Genomic DNA, 10,196 nt, shown 5'->3' on the forward strand with positions numbered 1-10,196 from the left:
GCCGACGACGCAGCGAAGCGGCTCCCGTCCCCGAGACCCCACATCATGAGCTGCGAGAGGCGACGCAGCGGCTGCCGGTCAGAACAATTTTAAAAGCGCGAGGACAAGTGAAGAGGAAAGAGACTGCAGAGCTCGTCAGAGCGCTGAGAAAAACAGGGCGAGCGGTACTTGACACACAGCCCGTTCCTAACGGAACACACAGCCGCGGACGGCCCGGACTCGATGGCCCGCCCTCGGGGAGGAGGGAGGGCTACGCCGGAAGAGGAACAGCCCGCCGGAAAGGGAGGGGCCACGCGCTCCAAGTTCCTTGCGCCGCTCTCACGTCAACAGTGAGGGCGGAAGCGAAGAGTACAGGATGCGGCTCCTGGTTGCGTTGCTCCTGCTAAGTGTCGCAGTGGCGGGTAAGACCCCCCCCCTCCCATCCCACTCTGTCCCTTAGGTCCCCCCCCGTCCTCACCTCGGCGGCTTGTCCCTGGAGCTGGCGGCTTCCTTGCCTGACCCGACCCTCTGGCCATCTCCTACCTTCTCCCTCGGCCATCGCCGCTGGGCTCTTCCCGCTCTGAGAAGTCAAGCCCCCTTCTCTTCTCCCGGCCTTTTCTTCCGAGGACTCACTGTTTTTTCTGTTGCCTGTTCCTGATTCAGACACCATCTCAAGAAAAGATAAGTCTCCTGAAGTAAAAGCTACGTCCCCGCCTCCTACGGAGGTAGAGCCTTCTAAGTCGGGAATGCCTGGCAGTCCGACGGGGCAGAGACAACAGCAATCCACTACCGTAGGCCAGGTGGAGCCGACTAAGGCAGCAGTTTCCAGTTCGGCGGTATCTGGACAGCAGGTCGCTGCAACCGATCCCCCCAAAGACGAGTCGTCTAATCCCAAAACTCAGCCCGAGAAAACAGATACCAAGTCAACGGGGTCTGCACAACAGCCCCCGCCAGCCGACCCCAAACAGGAGGAATCTGGGCAGAAGCCCACAAAAGTTGATCCGGAAAAGCCCACAAAAGTTGATTCCAATGAGCCCGTCTCCAAACCCTCCTCAAATCAGGAGACCCCCAAGATTGAGAAAACCGAGCTAGCTGGAAAAGGACAGAAATCAACGCCTACTTCCAAAACTGAATCTGGGGAGAGACCAGCAGGAGACTCTGACTTCTCTTTAAAGCCAGAGGGAGAAGAGAAGTATTCAGAGCCCACTGAAGCTGTGGAAGCCAAGGAAGAGAGTGAGGTAGAGCCAGAAGAGGGCTCACCACTTGAAGAAGAGGGTGTAAAGGTGTTGGACCCTTCCTCCAGTGAGAACCGAGAGGGGCCGCTTATAGAGTCTGTGAATGAGGAGAAGGATACCTCTTACAAGGACAGTTCTGCAAACACCAGTGCTGAGAGCAGCCACTTCTTTGCCTATCTGGTGACCGCAGCTGTCCTTGTTGCTGTTCTCTATATTGCTTACCACAACAAGCGGAAGGTAAGAGGAGACTGGGATTTCCCTAACCCTGAGAGCTTGGTCATGGACAGCTGTCTGTCACTCATCCGCTTGTGGGCTCGGAGAGTGTCAAGATCAACTTCAGTTTTTTCAGGCCCAACTAGGGCTTATGAAACTCTAGTTTTGTAAATCATGTGTTTTCATCATGTGACCTGTTTCCTGAGAGTTCTGCTGTAAAGTGCCAAGTTGGACATGAATCGTGACCTGACCTAATTGAGATTCTCCTCCCATAACTTGGACCTCAGGTCTTTCACAACCTATGTAGACCTAGTTCTTGATAAAGAGGCCTCTTCCTTTTTTCCCATGCTTGAGACAGTTTGCCATTTCTAACTTCTACTGCCACTGTCTTCCATCTGTAGGCAGAAAGAATATTTTCATTACGTAGTCTCTAATACCAGTGCCATAAAGCCCAAGGACAGCTCTTCTGCAACCAGCAAGAGGAAATTGCATAAATGTACCCATCTTTGTGGTTAAAGTGGCACCCGTGTCCTTTAGAAACAACTCTGATGACAAAATGGTTGTGTGAGATTTTGAAGATAATTTCAGTAGCCTAATTTAATGGGAGAGTTCAATTTGTAATGGCCATCGGGCATATGCTATAAAGAACAAGGGAAGAAGGACCATTAGTCCAAAGGCACAGGCTTCATTCCATAACCACATGCTTGTGATGAGAGCGGCAAATCAATAACGCTGTTGAGGCAACGTGTGGGAGCAAAGCGTGCATTTGTAGCTAGGAAACAGGCAGTGATTATGCTCTCTCTCTTTTTTCCTGAAGGACCTGACCTAGAGCTCTCTGGCAAGGGGACTGGCAGACCTTTGATTTCATCCTCACAATTAAGTCGTACAGATTCCCACAGGCTACACCCTCCATCTGTTCCCTATTAAATAGTATAAAGGATTTTCTTGTAACCAAGCCCCTTTAAAACCTTTACAATTTCATTGCTTACTTTTCTGGTGCTGGGGGTTGAACTCAGGTTATGTGCATGCTAGGCAAGCATTCTGCTACATTGCAGTATCCCACGCTTGATTCAGCATTTGCCTCCTATGCCTTGTTTGAACTCCAGCACTGAAAAGTAAGAGAGAGAGAATAAAATTTAAATAGGCCTCTTGGTGGAGTTAGGTAACTGCCTCTGGCTTCAGGAGCTAAAGTACATCATTACAGAGCCAAATGTTAATCTATTTTCTTTTTCCTTTCCTCAGATTATTGCTTTTGCCCTAGAAGGAAAAAGATCCAAAGTCACTCGGAGACCAAAGGCCAGTGACTACCAGCGTTTAAACCTAAAGGTAAGGAAGAAGGAGGCAGGTCTAGGAAGGATATGAAACTTCAGTTGGGCCAATTCTGGGGATGCTGCCGTCTTTGTTGCCCAGTCTTTGGAAACTGCAAACAGGACCATCTGTACCATCTGTACAGTGTACATGTATCTACAAAGTTTGAGCTAGAAGCCTTTCAGTACTTTCACACTTGACAGATAACAGATCTCCTGGAAATATGACTTGTTTATTTGTCTGTCTGTTTTTGCCCTAAGCTTCCACTCAAAGACAACATCAGCACCTCTAGTAACTGAATACACTTTTAAACACCATTTGCACTGTTTCAGCTCTTGACACATGAGCATTGCAGTAAACATTAAACATCCAGATCTGGGGCTGGAGAGATGGCTACAGGTCAGTACTGCAGGCTGCCTCTCCTGATTATGGCCAGTCTGTCTCTGCCGGGGAGAGGAGCCTTGTCCATTATACAGCAGCAGGAAAGCTCTCTCCACAGGCACCTGGCTAGTCATGGTAGGTGGCTACAACAGGCACCTGCCCTGTTCTGTTAAGCAACAGAAAGGACATTGGCAAAGAACAGTTGGTGACCTAGATGGGAACGATTCCCAGACTTCCTGCAGGGAACAGTTCACCGGTACAATTGACAGCACTACAGACTCTGCTCAGAACCTCTGTCATAAATAGGTCAGCCCCACAGTTTGCTCTAGCCTGCTTCTTTCCTTTATAATGGGCTCTTAAGGAGTTTTTTTCCTCCTTAATTTGTTTTAGTTGGAAAGAAAACAATGTACATAAAAATTATTCACAATAAAAATAGAGTATAAAGTAGAAGCCACTAATTCTCTCTACCTGCCATCATATTTCGGATTTATTTCTTTATTAGCAGGTATTAATTACACATTTTCACTGCATATTTTCGTGTGTGTGTGCCTGTATGTGTGTGTGTCTGTGTGTGTGTGTATGTGTGGTTGATATTTACCACTACCCCATTATCCCGTCTTGTGTTGGATGAGTTTAATTCAGGCAGTTCTCCTGAACCTCACTTTCAAAAACACAACACTAGTATATTTTTCTGAAAAAGGTGAACGTTACCAACGAAATGTGTTGTTCTCATTTCAGCTTTGATTATTTTTTTGTCTGCAAGAACCTTGTGCTCCCTCTGATTTGTTCCTGAATCAAGAAAAATGAAAAGACTGACCTCCTCTGGGGTTTGTGGCAAGTCCAGGCCTGCAGAGATGGGATTGCTTCAGGTTTTGCACCTGCACTTTGGTGACATTGTACTCTTTTGGTGTTTATTTACTTTTGTGTTTCCTTTATGCTGGTGTGTTCCGCCATCCGTTCTTCCATGGAGTGAGGAGGGAGCACGTGAAAACGTGACTGACTGAAGGAAGCCTCTCCCTCAGGCAGGCACACGATGGACCACTCCCATAGCCACTTTATCTTTGCAACTCTAGGAGGAAGCTGCAGAGAGATGCTTTCTAAACAAGAAACAGAAGATGGTGGGTGCGATTCTGATGGGCAGAAAGAGGTTTGAACCCTAATTCTCTGTAGAGGCCTCAGCTGCAAACCAGTGTAGCAGGTTTAAAGAGTGCTGAAGTCTGACCCACTTGACTGTCTATTTTTCTGTAAGTTTGCACTCTGGTTGTACTAGCATAAAAAGGAACTTGGGGTTTCTGGAAGTAAAATCATGGTTCCATGGATTTTTGCTTTGTTTTGCTTAATATGGTGATGATCATTGAACTAGTGTGTTCTTGCATATGGTCATCCCAATAGGAAGGAAGTTCTTGGAAAGGGGCAGGTTCATATTAGTGCAAGGAAACACGTAGGAGGGATTTGGTATGTATGAAAGGTTTTCCAAAAACTCCATTTTGCCTTTTTTGCCTATAATAGATAGATATTTAGGAACTAACTACACTCTCCAAATTTCTCTTGTTCTGTTTAATGGTCCTCTCATCTAAGATGCCAAGGTAATGAGTAAAATCTTTCCTCTGGCATCTGGTCATGAAGCTGTAAGAAACCAAGTAGGCTCCCTGACATAATAGAGGGTGTCTTGGATTATGCTGTGTCTATCTGAAGTTTTATTCCGGTCTGTGTAGTCATGCCTAAAGAGAGAAAAGTCTCAGCTAATCTCAGGGAAAAGGGAAAACACGATGGGAGAACTCAGTCTAAAGAAGATATGGAATTCTTTCCCTGTGCTGACTGCAGCAAGTGCTTGAAGTTTGTGTTCTTGGCAGGTTGCCTTCTGAAAGTAAGATCATTGCTACCGTTTTCTCAGCCGTACACAAATCTTGTATTAACTTTTTCCAAGTTGAGGAAGCCGTTCTCACTCTCCTTCAGCTTTTCCTAACACCTCTCTAGCTCCCCCTCTTCATTTTCTCTTCCTCTTCCTGTTTGTGCGCCTCTGCATGCTTACCTCCAGTCTCGTATGCATGCCTATTACCTATCCTGTTCTAGTTGCTGTTGCTTCCATTACCTTGCCTACTCTTTCTGACATTTCTGGCTTGTCTTGATCTGTTTTGCTACTGTTTCTAAGGTTACTTTATCAGATCTCCAGATTAAGCAGCTCATTTTCACACCTTGTTCTTCACCCTTGATAAGTGGATGCTAGGGTCCACGCATTTTGACAGTATGAGTGTCTCTTGCAAATTGTGCTTTGACTTATCTTGTGGGAGGGGAAAGTGCACAGAGCCATGTCTCTATTGCTTTGGTCTCCTCAACTAATCCATCCATCCCTTATCCTCTCTGTGACTCTTTATCTTTGGGCTCTTGGGATGCATACTTCCCAAGAACCCACTTCAGTTATACGCTAAAAATACATTCTCTCCTTGTCACCCATTCAGAATTTCGCCCTTGTACCTGTCAAGCTCCTCTACCTGTTCTTCAGATTCCTTAATCATCTGAAAACTCCACACTGCTAACTAGAACATTTTTCTTGTCACAGATCCTCCCACCCCCCTTTCAAAAGAAACTGAGTATACTCTCCATTAATTTTAAGGAATCACCTGAACTAGTTCTCCTGACATTTTCTAATGCCAGGATTGGGAACATGGATCTTTCCAGAATGTGTGCCCTGGTCTGAAGCTTCAGTCTGGAGTTGTATTGTCGACTGGATTCCTTGGCTTCATCATTCAGGCCACACTCCCTGTCTGCCTCTGCCTTCATCATGTCCTCTGTACTCCAGCTTCTCCTGATGCTCTTAGTTAGTTTCCCCTCCTTTCGGCTCACTCAGGTGCTTGTGTTTTGAAGGACTCGCTCACAGGCTTATATTCCTTCCTAGCTTCCCCAGTGGATCGGCTCTTCCCACTGCACACTGATAGCTCCTTCTGTCTGCCTCATCTTGATCTCCAGCATGACTTGTTCTGACGTCACTGTGATCTCCCCAAGAAAATTAAGCCCTGAGAGACAGCCAATGGTGTCCTACCTGCCTAGTATGGGTAACACCCTCAACCCCCACCCCCGCAACCCACCAAAGATTTGGGGTCAAATTTCCTGTTGGAGGTGTGTCTGAACCTGGGGCTCATACAGCTCTTCCAGGTCAAGGGTTGCTGAGACCGTACACTTGTTGACTCTTGTTCTCGAAGGCAGGACTTAAGATAGATTTTCAGGAACCAAGATGGACAGCGAGAAGACAGACACATGACATATTCCCAGGGTCCTCAGAGCCTCTCCCTTTGGACTGCTGACAGTGTTCCCTGTGCTGGCAGACACAGCGGGATTTCTCTCACTTGAAAAGCTGCACTGGAAGGAGATGGCTCCCACACAGAAAGTCATTTGAGGTTGTCTTCTATAGGTAGACCACTTGAAGCATGTTTTTCTAGACTGTGTGGATGGTGCTGGCCCAGCTGAGGCGTCCACACCAGGGCTGGGCTCGCCTATGGAAGCACACGGAGTCTCAAGCAGTGCTCCCGTAGACTATTCTCAGATCGCTTTCTGCTCAGTTGCTGAAGGGCAGTTTCGTAATGGGAACCTGCTTGTCATAGATGCTAATAGTTTGTTTTCTGCTATGGATTACAGAAGCCACTTCAGGACCAAACAGCTAACTAAACGTGCTAAGGTGTTTTCCCTGGAGACGGAGCTCTGTGCTCTGAAGAACTCCCCTGGTAGTGACGCTTGCTCTTCTCTCTTCTCCAGGGCCTGGCGTGCTTTGCACATGTTCTGAGCCATTCGAACAAGGAAGGGTTTTACCAGGCCCCCGCTCTGATTCAGTTTTCTCTTAAGTCTTGCTAGGAAGGTTCAGTTTGGCATTTCCTTAAGAAAGCTGTAGAGTCAGGCGTGGTGAAGGAAGCCTTTAAACCCAGCACTCCGGAGGCAGAGGCAGGAGGATCTCTTGAGTTTGAGGCCAGCCTAGTCTAGAATAGCAAGTTCCAGGGAGCCAGCGTTACACAGTGAGAGCCTCTCTCAAAAACAAGGAAAAGCGGCAGAGATGTTGAGGTTTAATCTAAATCCATCATGGTGACTCTCAGTTCATTTAGTTTCCTGCTCAGCTGTGACTGTAAATATTTTTTTTTTTTGTTTTTTTAAGACAGGGTTTCTTTGTCACTTTGTAGCCTGTCCTGGAGCTTGCTCTGTAGACCAGGCTGGCCTCGAACTCACAAATATCCACCTGTCTCTGTCTCTCGAATGCTGGGATTGAAGGCATGCGTTACCACTGCCCAACGTATTTTTTTTTAATTAGTTTTTTTTTTTTCGAGACAGAGTTTCTCTGTAGCTTTTGGAGTCTGTCCTGGAACTAGCTCTTGTAGACCAGGCTGGCTTCAAACTCGCAGACATCTGCCTGCCTCTGCCTCTGAAGTGCTGAGATTAAAGGCATATGCGACCACCACCCAGCAACTCTAAGGATTTTGGTTGAGAAAACTTGGGTATGAGAGACTTCTCAGCCTGCAGAGCGCAGTGAACACCCATGAAGGGGGCCTCCTCACACTATGATAGGAATTTATTAACTCAGACCACCATGTTAAGTAAATGACTGAATATTGTAATTATTTTCTTTGTTTTCTTTACCCAATGAATAGATTGCCACTGTTAGTCATGTTTTGTATTTTCACCTCTTTGTAACTTAACTGTAATGGCTTAATTTTATTTTTTTAAAGCTTACTATGGTATAATAAGTATTTTCCAGTTTATTTTACTGAGCTGCTAGTGCATCTCAGTGGAGTTTCATGTCATTCTTGAACAGAAACCTAAATAAACGTCAGATATCGACGCACTGAAACACTGCATGTATTAATACCATGCTTAAATGAACTAAAATTGGTGCCTGTTCAGCCTGAGTGAAAGTTTTAAACTTTCACCATCTTCCCCACTGATTCATATAGATGGAGAATCCCTATTCTAGAGCCCAAAGCAGCTTTGTAATAGCAGGAACTCACGTGAGAGATGATACAATGCTCACAAGTTTAAAAATATTACATAAGTTGTTGTGCCTCATCCATGTATATGAAACAAATGAATTTGACGTTTGGTCTGGGAGCCCATTCCCCAAGTTATCTCGTATGTATTTAACTATTACAGACTGAAGGAATTCTGACTCCAAGGAATTTGGAAAACAATACTCAGTTTTTAATATGTGCCAGCAACTAGAAATGTAAATCGCTAGGCTCAGTGATCATTGGGCTTCCTGTATTCAGGCCCAACGTCTCCACTGTCGTCCCCTCCCTGCCAGGCTGGCCATTCTGTAGTCAAGATCTCAGCGGGCTGGTGTACGGGACATTTTGCAGGTGCAGTGGTGTCTCTTGGTCCATCTCTGATTGGAATGCTCCATCAGGCTGCTTCTATCAGAGGCCGAGAGCCCCTTGGCTCTCACTTTGAGAGTTGCCATCCCAAACCCATGCTGGTCATCCTTCCCTTTGATAGAGGGGAGCAGCACAATACTAGAGTGGGTAGAGCAAAAAACTTCAGGGCAGAACTGGACCAACCTACTCCAATAGCCAACGCCCTCAGGGGTTCTGAGTGTTTGACCCTTGCTCAGTGCTGGGTGTGGGGAAGGCATGGGAACATTCTTCATCTTGAGACATCAGGGCTGTGCAGCCCAAACTAGGCTTTAGAAGGGTACAGAGGAGAACTCGATTTGCAGCAGGCATCAGAAACAAAGCGCTTTTGAATATATGCACAAGGAAGTACAGCAGAAGGACACCATGAGAAAGAAGTTGGGGAGGTGCCGTTCTCTGGCTTAGCACTGAATGGGCTACTTCATCTTCTTCTTCTGTTGTGCCTGGACTTTTGAGCCAAGAGCCTGCAGATCTGAGTACAAGTTCCTCTTCAGGATGGCACTGCTGCACAGCAAAGCCCCATGTAGGGCTCCTATTAGACCACACATGAAGATATCTTGACCTAGAAAGCAAAATCAGTTGTCCATGAATATCTACCCAAATGAAGATGGGCAAGCAATGGTTCTTGTGTTCATTTCTCCATTTCAGGGTCACCAAAAGAGATACAGCTTCAGATAGACCCCAGGACTGTAGTCAGCCAAGGTAGCCCAGTTCCTGGTATGGGATCCGAAGGGGACAGTGGGGTCTGAGGATGGGAAGAAAAGATTGTATCAGGGAAGCCCAGATTCTGGCAAAGTGAAGGAATGTACCTGTCAGGTAGAGGTTGGGGATGGGGGTTTGGGCTCTTAGGGAAGCCATCGTATAAGGATGCAGTCGAGCCATGTCATGGTGAGCCCCATAAGGAGCACCTCGGGGAGCAGCCAGATAGTACTGGTTGGTCAGTGGGGATCCCCCAATCACACTGTCCACCTGAGGAGGCAAAAGGGCAGGGCAAAGGTTAACAAGGGAATTTGAGAGGACATGACCCTTCCTCGGGACTCTGTTATCTCAGGCTTTACCCCTGCACACAGGAAAAGACAAACAGTCAAGGCGTGTGTCATCATCTCCATCATTGTGAACATCAGCCCCTACCTTGCCCTCCAGCTGTGGGAAAAGTTTCATGACCACGGACATAGAAGCTTCCACAAAGGCGTTTTTGAGGGTCTCATAGTCAGCACCCCGCTTGCCCTGTGGCTCCTCCTGCCACTCCTCAAACCACTCGAAGGCCGTGGGTATCAGCACAGTCATGGTGGATCGACCTGCAGGTATAAGGCCATGTTCCTGCTGCCTGGCCCTGCCTTGACGCAGACCCAGCTACCCTGGACCAAGAGCCCTACCTGGAAATCGGTCCTCCCAGGTTGGGTCCTTGGTTGATGGGAAAGCAATGAAAAGAAGGGGAATGTGTTCTGGAGCCTTTTCCTTGGGCATAGAGATGTAGCGTTCCATCCTGTAAATGAGGTGGGTGTGACTGCCAATCTCTAGGCCATTTTCCTCTGAAGCACCAGCAGCACCCAGAAGATGGTTCACTTCCAGAAACTCCCCACAGGGTGAAACAGACACAGCTTTGGTATAAAAAGCCTTTCTGGAAGTCCACTGGGGACCACACACCTGCTCTCTCAACATACATCCTCCTGCGACTCTTAGAACCATGTCA

At 47.0% G+C, this 10,196-nt stretch overlaps 2 protein-coding genes across 2 annotated transcripts in view; one reads left to right on the forward strand and one right to left on the reverse strand.

Annotated features, from left to right (window-relative positions):
• The first annotated feature begins 302 nt into the window (after positions 1-302).
• On the forward strand, positions 303-7,948 carry Tgoln2 (trans-golgi network protein 2). Its single transcript, XM_013352851.2, has 4 exons — positions 303-401; positions 643-1,451; positions 2,670-2,753; positions 3,855-7,948. Exons 1-4 carry the CDS (start codon positions 356-358, stop codon positions 3,858-3,860), a joined length of 945 nt encoding a protein of 314 aa, XP_013208305.1. The 5' UTR covers positions 303-355; the 3' UTR covers positions 3,861-7,948.
• An 866-nt stretch (positions 7,949-8,814) lies between these two features.
• The window catches only part of LOC101988580 (all-trans-retinol 13,14-reductase-like), a 10,195-nt gene continuing 8,813 nt past the window's right edge, over positions 8,815-10,196 (reverse strand). Inside the window, exons 7-10 of the mRNA XM_026787970.1 lie at positions 9,880-10,181; positions 9,635-9,801; positions 9,313-9,472; positions 8,815-9,065 (exon numbers count right to left, since the gene is read on the reverse strand). Of these exons, the coding sequence (XP_026643771.1) occupies positions 8,920-9,065; positions 9,313-9,472; positions 9,635-9,801; positions 9,880-10,181 (775 nt within the window). The 3' untranslated portion in view covers positions 8,815-8,919. The remainder of the gene's footprint in view (positions 9,066-9,312; positions 9,473-9,634; positions 9,802-9,879; positions 10,182-10,196) is intronic.

The sequence above is a fragment of the Microtus ochrogaster genome (assembly GCF_000317375.1).
Source record: "Microtus ochrogaster isolate Prairie Vole_2 chromosome 14 unlocalized genomic scaffold, MicOch1.0 chr14_random_3, whole genome shotgun sequence".
Classification (NCBI taxonomy): domain Eukaryota; kingdom Metazoa; phylum Chordata; class Mammalia; order Rodentia; family Cricetidae; genus Microtus; species Microtus ochrogaster.